The 19,391-nt window shown below is 36.3% G+C and overlaps 1 protein-coding gene across 1 annotated transcript in view; it reads left to right on the top strand.

The window, feature by feature from the left end:
• The window catches only part of ca10 (carbonic anhydrase X), a 156,898-nt gene that overhangs the window by 120,565 nt on the left and 16,942 nt on the right, over positions 1 to 19,391 (top strand). Inside the window, exon 7 of the mRNA XM_031894778.1 lies at positions 5,154 to 5,308. Coding sequence (XP_031750638.1) covers positions 5,154 to 5,308 — 155 coding nt within the window. The remainder of the gene's footprint in view (positions 1 to 5,153; positions 5,309 to 19,391) is intronic.

Below are 19,391 nucleotides of genomic sequence, written 5' to 3'. Positions count from 1 at the left end.
CCTTGATTTTGCGTATGTAAACTTTCTACTAAGATTATGTTAATTAGTGATGAGCGAATCTGTCCCGTTTCACTTCGCCATAAAATTTGCAAAAAGGCGAAAAATTTGTGAAATGCATTTGTAACGTGATTTTTTTGTCGCCCGTATCTTTTTTGTTGCCTCACCCTTTTTTTATGTGACCACGCCCAATTTGACACACAGCAACATTTTTTCACGCATGACAAATTTTTCCCCACCGAATTTTCACAGAAGTTTCGCAAAACAAATGGAGAAATGCGGAAATTCGCTGCAAATCCATGCCTGCTGAAAAAATTTGCTCATCACTAATGTTAATCTTATTACCAGGGCGGAAGCATGAGCAAAGCAATCATGTCAAGCCCAAGTATGCTCCCCAACCAGGCTCCCAATTACCCCCAGCAATAATGTTTGGGTAATGTCCAGGTGGCCATTAGTCTATATTTGGCTGTAAGTTACGTAAACAAGGTCCCTTTCAGTAGGCAAAATCTCAGTTGATGTCCTCCAAGATTTGGGGAGCAAAAGTCTGCTTCATGTTGCAAATTTGGAGAATGCTGCATGTACTGGTCTTCCCCCATTTTGGGGTCCCTGGCTTTCTTTGGAGAAAGCAGATGAATGCATATGTTTGCCTGTGACAATTCTTGTAGTAATATGAGGAGTGTTGCAGGGTCACAAGAAGAGGGTTTAATTATCTGTGAAGAAAAGTTCATTTTCTTGCACCACAGCAAATATTTTGGTTATAGCAAGCCTCCTGTACAAAAATATATTGGTTCCTAATGCAAAATGCTGATTAGCAGTAATGCAACATGTACCCAATACTTTCTGTACAATAATCAGCTTATAGTATTTTGTACAGGGGATGTTTTATCATAGTTGGTGGCAGTGCCCGACTGGAGTAAACACTCTATTCAGAGGCCAGCACAGCATGAAATCTGTTTAGGCTGTTCACAACCCAGCAAGAGATTGCCTGTGCAGTGAGGTTTCCGACCTATATAGGGAATCAAACCTTATGTTGCCTGCCCAATTACACTGATTTAACAACAACTAACTAGTGTATTTGGTTTAATAGCTTTTATTGAGTACAAAAATTGATATTTCTATCAGAAAACCTGTAAATTATAACAAATACTTCAAATAATCTTTTCCAAGTATAAGGAGAGCTTTCAACAGCAAACATAATGCAAAGTATTTCCAAGAACTTCAATCAATTCTCGGTGGCCAAGCAATTTCTCATTACTTCTTATTACTAACTAAAGTGAGCTAGATATAATTGAGATTCTTTATTACATGACAGGGAAGAAATGTACAGTAGATATCATTGAGATTCTTTGTTATATGAAGGAAAAGAAATGTAACTTATCTATGAAGGATTTATTTATTAATATACAGCATCTATTAATGATAAGTGTAAAGCAATTGGAGATGTTTAGTAATCTTGAAAATATTTCACTACTCATCTGAGCAGCTTCTTCAGTTGAATACAAATATGTTATTGGTTTGAGAAAGGTGCTAGGATGTGGGGTGGAACATCTGCAAGTTTACTCTACAGGGGCAGATTTATCAAAATTTGAGTTAATGAAAAAAGCAGATGTGAAAAAAATAACTGCAACAAAACTTTTCTTCTCGAAAGCTAGCTTATTTAAGAAAAAAAGTGACAAAATGTTCCTACGGCACATGCTGACAAGAGTCTCATTGTTCCTTTCTTTTCAGTGAGGCTAAAAAACTTGCATGTTTAAATAAACTGAGAAAATAAATAAAGATGTTTGAGACAATTCCCATTGACTTTTATTGAACCTCACCAGTTTTTACTTGCCTGGGTTTCTCTGGGCATCTTTTTGTGTTTTGTTTTTTTTTATATATACCAATCTTGAGAATATTTTCGTATATATATATACATTTACATATCAACTTGAAAACGTCTGAATATTCAGTTCAATACATTTGTTAGAATATGATAACTGTTGGTCTTAATAACACAATTATCGATTTCAGATTAAAGTTAACAAATGTTGGTACCTAATTTGGAAATTATTTTTATCTGGCGATGGCAGCAGCTGCTAAATCTATTTCCTTGTTTTGGATTGGGGGGGATGTTCCTTCACTGGAAGATAATTGGTTGTATATGAGGAACCTTTGCCATCATTAAATTTAGATTTGGTGACATTGGGGAAATTGAGACATAAAAAACTACGTAATATACTTGGATTATTCTAATAATAAAAGAAATCATTAATTTATAAACCCATGCATAAAACTAGCTATTAGTTCTTAATGACCAGTAAAGGCACACTACAATATTTTATCTTATAAGTAAGAAAGTATTTTTCAAATGTTTTCATTTTGCCTTTAGTATAAGAGAAATATTATGTATGTATCTTTATTAATATTCTGTTAAAAAAATGCATGTAAAATTTCAAAATTATGTGAAAAATATTTAAAAACCTGTTCCATCTCAGTTGCTGGTAATTTATAAAACTAAGAAAACCAGTGCAAAAATAAAAAGAAGTGAGAGACAGTCCATCCAACAAGTTACAGGTTTTATAACACATAGGCAGTGTGATCTTAGCAGGGGCACCCTCTGGCATAGATTCCTGTTATTAGTTTGTAGTTACGTATTTACAAAGATTGCTGAACATTTCTTGGTATATGAACAGACGTTATGTTAATTCATTTTAATTACTTATACAGACATTTCATGTATGACTTCATGGTTCATTGTAGAAGCAAGATTTTTTTGCAGTTACACACTGGTTCAAGTACTGGCCAATTCAGAAGGTTCTTGAGCAGTATAGAAATCAACACTAACTTCATAAATCCCCACCTTTGATAGACCAACCACCCAATGTCTCTAACCTCACTATGCCTCTTCAGAGAAGCTGATCATTTACTACAGGATATTGCTTACTTTACGGACAACATCCACACTGTGTCAGCCTCCATCTATGTATAATTTGCATTTGGGTTTTCTCTACAAATTGTCAGACAAAGCAATCCCAGTCTAATTTAATGGATAGTATAAATAATTATCAGGTTTAGGTGTATATTTCCATGGTTAATTCTTAAACATTTTAGTATCGTAACTGGTTAAAGTTTTATATTTTATTCTGATTTTCAAAAAATATGTAGCCAAGCATTACAGAGCATTATATAGTGTATTGTTGTAGCTCCTATTGTAAAATATAAATGGTAACAGAATTTCTGTCAGGATCTGTCTGGTTTTAATCCCTGGACTGTTCTTTGGACTGTCGGTGCATTACCCAACTGAGCCACTGGAGGCTGTTAGTACTGGTTACTTTCCTACGCCACCTCATTAGCCCCATGTACTGCTAATTATTAAGTCCCTTTATAAGCTTACCCCTCACCTTTGATTGGGGCTTGGTCATTAAACTGGAACCTTGTCAACCTGTTCTAGTAATTCCTTGTTCCTGAAACCCTATCTGATTTCTTGTTCCTCAGTCCCTGCCTGGCTTTGTGTCCCCTTACCTAATTCATGAGCTAATTCATGTGCCTGCCCTTGACCTGTTCTTGTGGATCTCTTGGTTTGAACTTCAGCCTGTTCCTTGAATTTGCTTGGCAGCTGTCTGTACCGACATGTGGAATGTTATGGAACTCTGAGGTCACTAGACCTAGACTTGCAAGTGAATGGTATATATCACTTTTAAGCACAAATCATTCTTCCAGCATTCCAGGCATTAAAAGCTCTTGATAGTGTAGAATAAATGAGGAGTGTGGTGCTTTCTTTGTTCATCCCTACAGGTGCTGGCTAGTAGCTATATGAACCCTCCATTCGCTTTTACTATAGTTAGGGTTGGGCATAGTAAACTCACTTTTAACTAGCACCTGTTACTAAACTGACTTTTCATGCTGTCCTATCTTAATAAATGAGCTCTGTGACCTTCAAGACTTTATTTTTCAATGTGACAGTGTCCCCTATAAGCTGTGTTTAATGACAAGTAATATATAAAGTGATCACTACTGTTTGTAATTTTTTTGCAGCTAGAAAAGACTATGGAAAATATACTTAGTATTAAATCAATGGTGATATTATCAAGTAAAGTGCCTGTTAAATACAATAAATGGTGTGCTTACATTTTTTGAATAGCTTTGGACTTTTTAAGGAAAAAAAGTTGATTAGTAATGCAGAACATTGCATGAATAATAGTATTTAAAATGCAGATTCTTACTCAGCACAAAAATTATCTTTTCAAGATTGTAGTGCTGAAATATGAATTGAGGGGGGTTCTGGTTGAACATCTTTTCTTTAAGATAAAGTGAAAAAAGTAATTAACCATAACCATATGCAACTCTTGTTTTATATTTATTACCCAAGTAAAAGGCATTAAAATACACCAGGAGTAGTGATGATGATTTTTTTTGGCAGGCATGGATTCGCAGCAAATTTCCACATTTCGGCTCTGGCGAATTGTTTTGCGAAAAAAATTGTTGCATGTCAAAAAATGTTGCGGCCACATCAAAATAGGCGCGGTAGCATCAAATTGCCCGCTGTCAAGGCGTAAAAAAAAAGTTGCGCAACAAACGTGTTTCCGTTTTGTGGATTTCTCTGACGTTTTGTGAATTTTTCGCCAAAGCTATACGGGACAGATTCGCTCATCACTAAACAGGAGAGCCAGAGATAGTAATAAGGAAGTTTCAGCCAGCCTGAGTTTTTTCTAGTTTAGATAACACTCCAGGATGTTTAGTCATAATGGCTAGGAAAAACAAAAAGTAAAGGCAAATGTCTCTTAAAATTAAGGGGAAATAAAGAAAAATATTTTTACATTCACCACTTTCTAGTTCTATTAGACATATAACAAATATAAAAAAGCATAGTGACGTGTTATCAAGTGAACCATTCCTTTTTCCCTACTTTCTAAGTACCATCAGGTTAAACTTTCTAATAACAGCCAACCTCAAGCCTGCCTTTGTATAATGGCCAAGGGAAAGTGTAGAGGGGAATGTTACCTAAGAAAATTATTGAATCATTACCATACAGATGAATGGAGATAAAATGCTTTATATGTGTTTATATTTAAATTGCAGGTATTCTTTGCCTTCATTATTATCCTGCTATCAACAATTTTACTATTTTTTTATGATATATCCTAATTTAACATGTTTTCTTCATGATATATCCTCAGATGATGCATATTTACTACAAGGGCTTAATATAGAAGAGATTTATCCAGAGACCTCAAGTTTCATTACCTATGATGGATCAATGACTATTCCACCATGTTATGAGACAGCTAGCTGGATTATTATGAACAAACCTATCTACATTACTCGAATGCAGGTAAGACACAGAGAACTTAAATAAAGTATTAAAAATTATTCTTTGTTACTGTGTTAAAGGACCAGTTCAGTTTTTGTATTTTGTTTAAATTTTTGTATTTTGTTTCAATTTTTGTATTTTGTTTCAATTTTTGTATTTTGTTATTCATTTCTAATTTAAAACAAAGTTACATTAGGGAAACTTTAGCATTAATTATTTAGCATTAAAGAACCAGTAATCCATTTTATCATGTACACTAACATCTCAGATTTATGTTGGAGATGTGGGCTAGAGAGAGGTCTCCATGTAGATATTTGGTATACATGCCCCCTACTGAAGCAATTCTAGGCTAAGATTATCCTAGATATATCCAACATCTCCCAGATTACAATGAAAGAAACAGATGTTTCAATGCGCCTACTGAATATGATCTCCAAAAAGAATATTGTCCTCTCTGACTCACCTTACATTTACTCCATGCAGCGAAAACGCTGATTCCCTGTAATTGGATATCAATATGTCCCCATCTTATAATGAATTACATACATTTTACATAAAACTAGTGGGCGTTTTTAAAAATCTAAAATTACCCTCCCAGAGCTGATAATGTGGATAATGTAAAAATACCATTAAATAGTTCAATTCCTGCTGTCTCAAAAAGGTGATAGGGAGACCTGAACTGTGCCAGACCCTACATGCACGCACTTACACATCACTTCCCAACATCACCCTCTTAAACTGGAAGCCAGCTGCAACCGCTCTAAGAAGGATTTTTTTTAGCCCCTTGTCTTTTTACTACGGTGGAGTCCGAATACAAAAAAAATTTTTTTCAAGTTTTCGAACTGTGCGTATTGTTTTGCGACTTTTTCGTACTTTGTGACAATTTGCACAACAATTTATGTGACAAAATCGTATTTGTCGCTTAAAGCTTTTGTTAAAGCTTTGTTATCGTGACTTTCCCTGGGCCAGTTTTGCGCTGCAGATTGCCATTTAGTCCTATGGGAGGCTTCCAAAAACATACACAGAAGGATCAAAATCAGAAAGGTTTTCTCGCCATTTACAATTGTTCAGATACGAAAATTTCAGTATCGGAATGCCATTACGATATTATCATGACTTTTACGATTTTTTCGCTAGCACTTTCGTGACATTTCCGACAAATTATCGCATTTAATCCAAATTTTTCCTATATCATGATTCGAATTCGTACTTTGATGAATCAGCCCCTTAGTGTGATTTATTGCTGCAAGTGCTGTGAACAACGATGGGTAGCACCCAGGTCTGCCTGAAATCCACAAAGTCAGTACCCCGCATTCCTTTACCTGGTCACTGCACTTACAACAATAAGGAAGAAACGCTGCCAACGGGCACCCACCCCCGGAATGTAATTTGCAATAATGTTAAACAAGAAACCTGGAGCTTACAAAGGGCTAGAACATTCTTCTTAGAGCTGCAGCAACTGGCACACACGTAGGGTCTGGCACTGTTCAAAATGTCCTATCGCCTTTTAATGAGACAGCAGGTAGTGAACTTTTTCCATAAAGCACTTGAATTAATAAATATTGAGCAGGGTAGATGTATTGTTAGAGGGGTATAGAATGGATTTTTAACTTAAAAATTTTGAGTGTTACTGTTCCTTTAATGTTAATCAATTACAGAGCCTAGTTTTCCTAATGTAACAAATTAACAACAAAATACACGATATATGATGTTAACAAAAGTACTGGGCACCCATATTTTAATATTTTTAGAGCTTCATTTTGTAGCTATAACAGATTTAATTATTATAAACAGTTTTAAATATTTATAAACACTGGGCGAATCTGAACCTAGTTATTAACCCATTGCAGCCAATCAAATGAGTTTTTATGGTTCTACCTGCAGTTGGCTAAAAAAAGGGTTTGCTAATAGGTTTGCTAATAAATAGGACAGCTCTTAATGAGGTGGCATATTCATAATTGTCTTTAAAAGCAGTCTTTTTCCATTAAGTTCACATATACAGAATTTAAAGTGGTTGTAAACAATGTTGCATAACTACATTTTACTTAAATTTTGCTGGATCATATTATACACTAACATATGGTTTAAGCATTCTAGTAGCTGTAGCCCAGCAACATCAAGGTTGTATGCTTAACGCAATATTGTACAAAACAATTTTCCCCAGTTCTCCAGTGCCAGTGGCTCAACTAAAAGCAAATTAATATTCCAATGAGGATCCCACCTGGCTTGTGTACATGATTTCTGTTACTTCAATTGGAGATGGAAGCTTTACATACTGTTTTTCTTTTCAAGGAACTAAAACTGTCATTATACAATTCATTATATGTTAGATTTCAGTGTAATATCATAAAGCGAAATTGATCCCCATATCTAGGATAACAGCAATATGTTGTAAATAGCATTTGCACTGGTTAAATTCTCTTGCATGTGAAATGATTGTTTCAGTTACCGGTATCTCAATTGTTAGCGATTTATGGTTAAATGGAAAATAATATTGCCTATATACAGTCATACGCCAACTGAGTTTCAACTTGATACTGAGACACAGTAGGGTAGTAGTATACATAGTATAGGAGGGTAAAGGTTTTGCCATAGTAGACATAGTCAGGCCCGGATTTGTGGAGAGGCCACAAAGGCCCGGGCCTAGGGCGGTAGAAGTTTAGGGGCGGCATGCCGCCCCGCCGCAAGAACATTTTTTAATTTTGCTCCCATACGGAGCAGTCGGGACCTCTCCCCACTGCTCCGTATGGGAGTTAAAAAGAGCGTTCGCGCATGCGCTGGCGCTTTGCGCATGCGCAATGGGGAGCTGGCGCTTTGCGCATGCGCACTGGGGGCGCTTTGCGCATGCGCACCGGGGGCGCGCTTGCGCATGCGCACTGGGGTGCGCGTTCGCGCATGCGCATGGGGGACTCCCACAGGGGCGGCCTCGGGGCGCACCAAAGACAAATCCGGCCCTGGACATAGTAGTAGTGTAGTGAGCACAAATGCCAAGCTTATTGTTAAAAAAAAAACATTTTGCATTTTTCGGTTTGGCTGTAGGATTTCACATACAGGTCCCAGGATTTTCTTTCTCCACTAAATGTAAAATGACTTATCTCTGCAATTGTATGATCACATTGGATATAATTAAAGGAATACTGTCATGGGAAAAAGGTATTATTCTCCAGCAGAATCCTGCATTGTAATCAGTTTCTTAATAGCGCAAACAGATTTTTAATATTTAAGTTTCACATGGGGCTAGCCATATGACTAGTTACTTAGGGTTGAAAAAATACCAGAGTCTATCAAGTTCAACACTTCCAAGTGAATCCAGCACACACAAACCTATAATGACCTATTTATACACTCACATACATACACCATATATACCAACATCAATACTAAGGGGCACATTTACTAACCCACGAACGGGCCGAATGCGTCCGATTGCGTTTTTTTCGTAATGATCGGTAATTTTGCAATTTTTTCGGCGTCTTTACGATTTTTTCGTAAAAACACGAGTTTTTCGGCGTCTTTACGATTTTTGCGTAAAAACACGAGTTTTTCGGCGTCTTTACGATTTTTGCGTAAAAACGCGAGTTTTTCGTAGCCATTACGAAAGTTGCGCAAAGTCGCGATTTTTTCGTAGCGTTAAAACTTGCGCGAAACGTCACGCCTTTTAAGTTTTAACGCTACGAAAAAGGCGCGACTTTGCATGCAAGTGTTAACGCTACGAAAAAATCACGACTTTGCGCAACTTTCGTAATGGCTACGAAAAACTCGCGTTTTAACGCAAAAATCGTAAAGACGCCGAAAAACTCACGTTTTTAAGCAAAAATCGTAAAGACGCCGAAAAATCGCAAAAAATACGAAAAAGTCGCAAAATGTTCGTTTCCAATCGGAATTTTTCCAATTCGGATTCGGATTTGTGGATTAGTAAATCAGCCCCTAACTGTAGATTTTAGTTTCAAAATAGCCTTGGATACTATGCTTGTTCAAGAAATCATCCAAGCCCCTCTTATTGGCATTAACAGAATCTGCCATCACAACATCACTTGGAAAGGCATTCCCCAACCTCACTGCCCTCACCGTGAATTTTTTCATTAACTTTCTGTGCGGTACTGTCTCAAATGCTTTAGCAAAGTTCAAGTAGATGACATTCACTGCCATTCCAGCATTGAGGTTCCTGCTCACCTTCTAATAAAAGGCAATTAAATTAGTCTGACAAGATCTGTTACACATAAAACCATGCTGGCACAAACTTAAAGTTTTCTGATTTGCAATGTATTCAAGTACCCTATCCCTTATTACCCCTTCCAAACGGTTTCCTACCACTGTCAGACTAACAGGTTTATAGTTTTCAGGCCGAGACCAGGATCCCCTTTTGAATAGCGGCACCATGACAGACCTCAATGAATCCTGAAATATTGAGTAAAGTGGTTTGGAAATCCCAGAGCTAAGCCTGTTTAAAACCCTGGGAAGAAAAACATCCAATCGTGGACCTTTGTTTACCTTTACAGGTTCAAGTCTCTTTTGAATTTTCTCCTGAGTGACCCATGCTTCAGTAGTTATATTACTAGAATTGCGTCTATTAAAATTGAAGCTTTAATTGGCTGGCTCCTCAGTTGTGTAGATCTGCTTTTTCACTGTTCTCATCAACAAAGTGACCCCCTGTGATAATAAGGGACCCACCCCTTTTTGCTTCATTCTTTTTACTATTTACATATTTAAAAAAACATTTTGGAGTTTTCTTTAGCAGCAGGACAATAGGAAGGTAGCAAGATACATAGCAGCTACCTGACATCTGTATTGCTAAAAGTGGCAGATATCAGAATAGCACTCAATAGTAAAAAAAGTCTGGCTCATGACTCTTCCAGTTATCTGGAGTAGGAGAAACAATAACTTATCTGAAAGCATTTCTAATGTGAAGTGCTGACTCGTTCTGGAAGCTCAGAATCAGGTACAATGCACTGGAGTGGCTGCCTACACAAACTATGTAAACTGTGTAATTGTATGGTACAGGGCGGTATTAATTTTAATATTACTGTCCACTAAGAGGTTTGTGTCTCCTGTTAAATATATACAAATATATATATATATATATATATATACACAGGACCAGATGGAGCACACCCTATTGAAGCTCAAATGCACAGGGTGCTAGCAAAAAAATTTACAGCAAGACAGTGAGCCGCACACACCAGGACTTTGCAGAAAAATAACAAATTTATTTTTATAGAAATCCAACGTTTCGAGCACTTTTCTTAAATAAATTTGTTATTTTTCTGCAAAGTCCTGGTGTGTGCGGCTCACTGTCTTGCTATATATATATATATCAATCCAAATGGTGTCCGCACTCCAAGGCTCAATATTCTGCGGGGTGCTAGCCAAAATTATGTCTGTATAGAAAAATTTTTTATTGTAGATATATTGTTTTAACAATATATCTACAATAAAAAAAATTTTGATGAAACATTGAAGGGTGTGCTGGCCACAGATGATTATTTTATATATATATATATATATGTATATACACACATACACACACATACTGGTGACTTAATATAGCAGTAATTACATTTAAATGTACACAGAACGGAAGCAAAACATTTGCGCATAAAATAAAGCACAACAAACTTTCTTTTCTGTCTACGAACATTCTCTTTCATCCAGGTCATGATAAAGCTGCTGGATGAGTGGTGAAACGTTTTCAAGAAAATTCTAATTGCTTTAGACTATCTACAAGATACTATAAACTTTCATTTCTGTTCAGTTATATTCCGAGTGAGCATTAGCACACAAGTAAGATTTGCAGCCCCTTCAGCTTTAGTGATGTTTGAATTGTTCTATTAAAAAAACCACTGATATATGACATATGATATATGAATTATAATACAATATTTGTTGCACCTGAAATTACTTTAGTCCACACACCAACCCTTCTTTGAAGTAGTGATCTTTTACTGGTATTTACGATTTCCGATTTCCAAACCCATGCTAGTATCTGGGAAAAAATATCTTGAAAACAAAGGCGCTGGCAGCTATCAGTTAATAGAACTTTATATAGCATAAGAGCCTATTATCTTTTGTTTCTCAGTTATTCATTCCATGTAAACTACAGTATCAGTTTAGAAACTAAGGAGGGTTATGGAATGCTCCGCTTTTCTGTTCTTGACTGCTTTTTATTTCAATCACAGTTGTGTATGCTGCTAATTACAGTGTTTTCAGCCTTTGACACAGCAGCAATTTTTAGCATTAATGATAGTTTACACTTATATCAAGCAATGGCAGCGTTGACAGTGCAAAGATGATTTTAAAATTCAGATTAATATATTTTTTGTTGAAAACAGCAGATTTAGAAAATGCAAAGTTAAATTATATTGTTTACCAAATGTAATCTTTAGGGTTTTTGGCTTTGAGACCAAGCTAAAAGGGTTGAGGAGACCGCCTCATACGTATGCAAATAAGTCATAACAGGATTCTGGGAAGAAATTCCTTAAGGCTCTTAGAAAAATCCCATTTACATGGGTTTATCCTGTAGACTAATGCTTACCCGCTGGGTTTTCAATGCAAAAGCCAGCATAATAGCTGATCAGATTCCCAACTACAGACCGGTTTCGCTCTTCTTGGGGCTCATCAGTGTAGTGCAGGGTTTTCTGATCAGCTTAGGTAGAGCCAGAAGTGGGGATTCACGAACAAGCTAAAAGGGTTGAGGAGACCGCCTCATACGTATGCAAATAAGTCATAACAGGATTCTGGGAAGAAATTCCTTAAGGCTCTTAGAAAAGTTCCATTTACATGGGCTTGTCCCATTTACCAAAATTTATGATATCTCAGACATGTAGCAATGTTAACTGAAATGCACATCAATAATGGCATTAGTCTGGCCCTCTATCTTACAAAGCACCTCAGTCATAACTGTGTCTTCTAATGCCATTTTACACCATTGTATATATGAGCAGCGATATATGAATATTTTCATAAAAACAAGGGGACCAATTTAACAACGTTCAGCAGTCAAATACATTGTGAATTTTTAATCAAATTTTTGTTTCATTTGTAACTACAAAAAGAACAACTAGTACTTCTGGATTCACCAGTTCAAGATTAAAATAATTCAAAACATGTAACTCTCTCTCATTCTCTTCTAAATTGTAGTTTTGTTGAAAAACTTGTATAATTATGTTGGAACACGTGAATGTGGAGCATAGTAGGAGAAACAAATTATGTAATACTAATAAGATTAATAAGACTGGTTGGAATCTTTTTGGGATCTCAATTTCCCATAAACATGACATCACATTTTTTATATAACTGTTGGCAGGTACATGTAGATATGCAAGAGAGGTTTTTCAGGAAATATTGATACAGGTATGGGATCTATTATCCAGAATGCTCGGTTTCTAGGGTTTTCCAGACAGATGGGTCATGCCCAGCCCCACCCAATAATTTGTTATTTTGATCAACCACATGTCGAACCCTGGCACCCAGGGGGGGGTTGTCTGGGGGTTTGTGTAAATTTGCCATAAGGGATGGTTGTAATAGGGGTGAATTGCAGCCTATTGTTTAATCTCCTGGCAAGTAGTTTGCCTGGTTTATTCGAATGTGTGTAAAGACGTTGTCTACCTATGAGCTTTCTCTGGCCGGAATGTGTTGGCCAATCCAAGTGGTGTTTATTGTGGGCAAGTTTACGTTATATATTATTTTAGTATATATAGTGCCTAGCACACACAAAGAAAAAAAAGAGAAAGGGAAGGGATCATGAAGTAACAGGAGTTGCATGCAGCCATTATAGCCTGGGTTGCATGAAGCTATAATAGTCTGGATTAGTTGACGTCTGAAGCCCTGTTAATAAAGCTGTGATGTTCCTCTTCGGTCGAATCAGTGTGGCAAGCTCAATCGTTTTGCCATAAATAGGATAGGGTTCAAATAACTGATGCTACAATCTCGTTCCCACTTTTGGCAGCTGTAGAGTGATTGCTAAGACAAATTAGGGCCATGCAGATGAGAAGTGACCTCAAAATGTGGCCATCTTGGATTGCGCCTCACTAGCACCCCATACATATAGTATAACCGCAACTTACAAAATGGATTATTATTTACAGTACAGTATTCTATATGAATTAAAATGACAGGTTTTGCAACTTATTTCAAAAGTGTTTACTCTAACAAAGCAATAAAAAATGTAGTAATACAAGTGCATCTCATATTCACATAAATATTAGAATTTTAAAAGCTATACTGTGTACAAAATACAACTTGTAGAGGAAGAACATTTTGAAGTACGACCTTAACATGCCAACAGACAAAAATGTCCAAACCAGAAACTTATTATGGAGCATTAGGGCTAATATAACATTTTGAATGTATTTCTAATAAGGACACACAAAGAATGTTGTTCTGCAACTGATATAATCTGCCTCAAGCTTAGTGCTAGAACATATAATTTATATGATTGGTTCAATGTTTTTTTCCCAAAGACAGGCTGCCTTATATTTCTATTTGCATTCTTAAAGGGCCCCTTTAAAATATTCAATCCTTCACTGCATCAGCAGACAAAGCAGTTATAAACCTAACCTTTAGAAATAAACTCCTGACTACGTGGAATCCTTAGGTACAGTCCCAGACTGGGATTTAAAATAGGAATTACCATTTCAAGTTCAGAGAGGCCCAAATAGCTCCCACAGGGCCAATAAATAGTGACTGTCTATGGCATCTTACGGCAGCATTTGCCAGAATCCACATACTGCAGGTCCTCCAGTTCAAATAATTGTGTTAAGTCATTCAGATGGATAAAAGTGGAACAACCAAGTAAGTACAGGTATGGGATCCCTTATCCGGAAACCCATTATCCAGAAAGTTCCGAATTACGAAAAGGCCATCTCTAACAGACTCCATTATAAGCTAATCATTTTAATTTTATAAAATGATTTCCTTTTTCTCTGTAATAATAAAACAGTACCTTGTACTTGATCCCAACTAAGATATAATTAATCGTTATTGGAGGCAAAACAAGTCTATTGGTTTTATTCAATATTTAAATGATTTTTATCACACTTGTGCACTTATGGAGATCCAAATTACAAAAAGATCCCTTATCTGGAAACCCCCAGGTCCTGAGCATTCTGGATAACAGGTCCCATACCTGTACTAGATACACAGGACACCCTATAGTTGAATTCACCTAACAAGCATATGCATACCTTTGTACATCCTTACTATAAGCAATTAGCTTGAACCATTGTTGGTCTCTGTGCAGGAACTTTAAATCTGGCAACAAAAAGAAAATCATATTAAACTCTACTGGGTACAAGTGGACATTATTATATAACAAAATAAAGTTTTTTCAGGGAGGCAATAGCCCTCTCCAATCATTGTCCATTGTATAAAACAATAAGAAGGTTTTTGCTTTGGTAAAGCAATAATCTAGGACAACAGTTGTGTTCATATTAAGTGGCAGTGATAATAATGATATGGGCATATAGAGATCATTTTGGTCAAATGCTGATTTGAATGGGGTAGGGAAAATACCTTGACTAACTAGAGATGGTGGTCATCAGCTTGTAAAGGGTAGGAAATTTGTAACAGAAACATTAATCTCCTCCCTATTTTAGTGCTAGGATGTGCACCCCAGCGTACACGCATACACCCATACCGACCTATTTATGCACTCACATACATAAACTATATATATACTAACATCAATACTAATTGTAGATTTTAGTATCACAATAGCCTTGGATACTATGCTTGCTAAAGAAATCATCCAAACCCTTCTTAAAGGCATTAACAGAATCTGCCATCACAACATCACACGGAAGGGCATTCCCCAACCTCACTGCCCTCATTGTAATATAATAAATAATATATAAAAAGTGGGGGCCTCTAGTGTGCTAATTAGTTTTATGGGAAAAAAGAATATCTCCTATCTGTCTATAATCCCCTTTAATATACTCGTACAGAGTAATCGTGTCCCCTTGCATTTTTCCAGAGAAAACAACCCCAACTTTGACAGTCTGGATCCCCAGATCCTTCTCAATAAAGGAAACCCCTAACACCATTTAGTGTGTAACTCGCATTTTTATTATTTCTACAAAAGTGCATAACTTTGTATTTTCAACATTGAACCTCACTAGTGGCACCATTCTTCATGTAACTTATAGTTTTGCACAGGTCATTAAGTTAAAAAGCAAAGGACCAAGGACAGACCTGTGGTGCTCTGCTAACAACACTGGTCCAATTAGAAAATATTCCATTTACCCCCACTCTCTGTAATCTATCCTTCAGTCAGTTCTCTATCCAAGTAAAAATATAATGTTTAACAATCATTGCTGACTTTTACACAATTTTACACAAAAAACATTCTATACAGGGTAGAAAAACCTCATTACCTAAGTCAACATCAAACCTTATACATAGTGGATACTGTTCAGTTAAAAAGCCTTATATGAGGATAAGGAAAGCCTTAGTAACTGACCAGCGCTAATTTGATTGTCCCTATTACAGTGAGATGAACATGGACGTCCTTTACTGTAAGACACAGACATGATACACAGTGATGCAATGAACTAGAGCACACTTTTATTGAGCAGCTTCTTGTAGAGAGAAAGTTTACTGACCAGGGCACTGGTTGCCTATCCAAGGGTCTTAGTTATACAATAAACACTACTTCAGCAGATTCTGCACAATCCTCACACTGATGCAGTGTTCCTCTTATGAAGCCTCCACACCAGCCTGGGGTAGTTCTCTGCTTCCAGGCCTCTGCCATATTACCTCAGCCTCCTAGGTATCCCAAGTACTCCTTTTTCCAGTTCCCACTTACATGCTTCCACTTGTCGTTTAATATTAAATAAGCATTTACCACAGTGAGCAAAAATAATTTTTGAATCATCTCAATACAAAAATGTAAGTACAATACAAATAATGTAGCTTTAGTGCCCCCTTATTAAAATGGAATACAGCTCTCAGGAATGCACAAAATGTTACATATGTTCCATATAAAAACTGAAGAACATTCCACTTAACCCCGTATATGGGGAGAGTTTCCACTCAATATTTCACAAAATACTTTTCTATCAAAGCTCAACATTAAGCAATCATTAAAATCTCAGTCATTTACTATTAAGTGTTGAGTCCCATATTACCTAAAATGTTTAAGACATATTTGCAGAAAAAATTGTATTTAAGGTAGTGTCCCCTTCTAGCCAGAAATTTGTTCATTTGAACTTAAATAACAAAATTGACAGCTTAATAGTATGCAAAATCACAACTGAAAAAAAAACGATTCCGAATTTTCTCCTAAAGTGATAAATATAAATATCAGCAGAAAAAAAACATTTTCTGACAGTACTTAATTTCTCTGATTTGACAGATTCTGCCTCAAGAGAATCACTGACCCATGTCAATGATAATGTCGACTTCAGTGTATGTTATGGATGACACCTTGTTGCAGAGTAGGATGCCATGGCAATTCTGAAATTCTTGCCAGATGACACTTATATTGCATATCCTGCTTTCCCATCTATGGAAAAGGAAAAATCCTTGTGAGTAAGATGTGCAAGTTTATTTAAAGGGATTCTGTCATGATTTTTATGGTGTACATATGTTTCTACAATACACTGTTTACATAGTGAATAATTAACTCTACTATTTAAAATTGTATTCTTAAACAACAACATTTTTTTAGTTGTAATATTGGTGTGTAGGCAGCAATCTCAGTGCATTGTGCCTGAGTCTGAGCTTTTAGAACGAGCCAGCAATATACATTAGAACTGCTTTCAGATAGCTTATTGTTTCTCCTTCTCCCATGTAAATGGAGGAGTCCCAAGCCGGACTTGGATTTCCCATATCTAACACTTGTAGCAATAGAGGTGTCAGGGAGCTGCAGTCTTTATACCTTCCCATTGTTCTGCTGATCATCTGCTGTGGGAAAAAGGCAGGGGGTGATATCACTCCAACTTTCAGCTCAGCAATAAAGTGTGATTAAAGTTTACCAGAGCACAGGTCACATGGCTGTGGCACCCTGGGAAATTGAGAACATGGCTAGCCCCATGTGAAAATTCAAAATTCAAAATAAAAAAAAATCTGTTTCTGCTTTTGAAAATTGGATTACAATGCAGGATTCTGCTGGAGAAGCTCTATTAACTAATGCATTTTGAAAAAAACATGTTTTCCCATGACAGTTTTCCTTTAAGCTAATTCACAGTACAAAGCTACGAGAAAGCCAGGAATATTCTGTTCATGTCAATTAATATGTAGGCCTAGTTGATCCTCAAGCATTTTATATTATTAGCATTTCCAAATCTTCCAGCATATTATAGTGTTCCTATTGTACTCCAATATTAATTTCACGGGGAGGCAGAATGTATTATATGTAGACGGTTATCCATAAGCTACATCATTGGCTGTCATTTTTTTGTCTACGTTTTTTTAAACGTAGACAAAGAATATTACAGTATTCCCAACAAACCCTGCCCCGGTGGAGCTTACTTAATTTCTTTACAGCAAGCACAACCACACACTTCATCAGAAGTCAATTAACCTTAAGATAGCACAGTGTTAGGACTGTATAAGGAAACCAGACCATGCAGGGAAGACAGAGGGAGAATATACAAACTATATATAGTAGTGCCTAGCAAGAATTAAACTCAAAATCTCAGCACTTTAAAACAGCAGTGAGCGCCACAGTACTGTCATATAGATAAAACCGACAATAAAATCACATTACTTATTTAAAAGTGAAATGACGTGCATTGAACCTATTTTTGCATTTTTTAATCATATGGACTATAATAATTTATTTGCTTTGTATTTAACAGCATTAGATCAGTACATTTTGCACAGTAGTACATAGACAACAGGAAGCCTAATTGCCCAACACAAGACAATTCATCCCAGCAAACAAGATTTTATAGCAATACTAAACCACAAAACTCCCTTCCCAACAAATTTCTTTAGCACTAAGGTTCTATTTTTGATAAGTGCAGTAAAGTTTGGGCGGCTTCCTGTCATACCACGACTGTCAATGACGTTTTGGGGGCTTCCTGTCATACCACGACTGGCAATGACGTTTTGGGGGCTTCCTGTCATACCACGACTGGCAATAAAACGGAGGGATTTGCTCTAAAATCTATTCAGTTTACCAAAAAAGAGTACTTCTTTCAAGACATAATGGAGTTTGCAGTACTGACTTTAGCATTTACATTTAGTATTTTTATTTTGTTTTTTTAATGTTTTTTTTAAATTCTTATTGTTGTTATTCTTTCGTCCTTAACAACGTAAACAACCGTCTCCGATTCAGCAGAATTTCCAGTCTTCATTTTGTATCCGAGACATGCACAGATTTCCTGCAGACAATCAAGGATACAGTTACAAAGACTGGATGCCATATTTGAAGATGGTCAAAACTTTTCTGCTCTAAAAAGCAATATCTACATTTAGTCATTTTGTTGTTCAATCTTATGTGAGCTTTCTTTCTTTCAGACAGAGGAAAAACTGCACACAGACACACTGCATGCTGCTTCTTACCCTTCAAAAAGTCTCAACTTTAATGACACTTCTGCATTAAACAAAAACAGATGTTGTCACATGACACTAGATCAGTATGAGATTTGTATGAAAGCACACTCATTAATAAAAAACTGGCTGAAGGATAGATTACAAAGAGTGGTGGTAAATGAAATATTTTCTAATTAGACCAGTGTTGTTAGTGGAGTACCGCAGGACTTCAGTCCTTGGTCCTTTGCTTTTTAACTTGTTTATTAATGACCTGGAGGTGGGCATAGAAAGTACTGTTTCTATTTTTGCTGACGATACTAAATTGTGCAAAACTATTCTAAGTTCTATATAAGTTCCATGCAGGATGCTGCCACTTTGCAGAGCGATTTGACAAAATTGGAAAACTGGGCAGCAAAATAGAAAATTAGGATCAATGTTGAAAAATGCAAAGTTATGCACTTTGGTAGAAATAATATAAATGCAAGTTACACACTAAATGGTAGTGTTTTGGGGGGATCCTTTATTGAGAAAGATCTGGGGATTTTTGTAGATAACAAGTTGTCTAATTCCAGGAAGTGTCATTCAGTGGCTACTAAATAAACTAATAAACTAATAAAGTGCCGTCTCA

The sequence above is a fragment of the Xenopus tropicalis genome, chromosome 10 (genome assembly GCF_000004195.4).
Source record: "Xenopus tropicalis strain Nigerian chromosome 10, UCB_Xtro_10.0, whole genome shotgun sequence".
Taxonomy (NCBI): domain Eukaryota; kingdom Metazoa; phylum Chordata; class Amphibia; order Anura; family Pipidae; genus Xenopus; species Xenopus tropicalis.
Note: the sequence above shows the minus strand (reverse complement) of the source record. Positions and strands in the feature narration are given on the sequence as shown.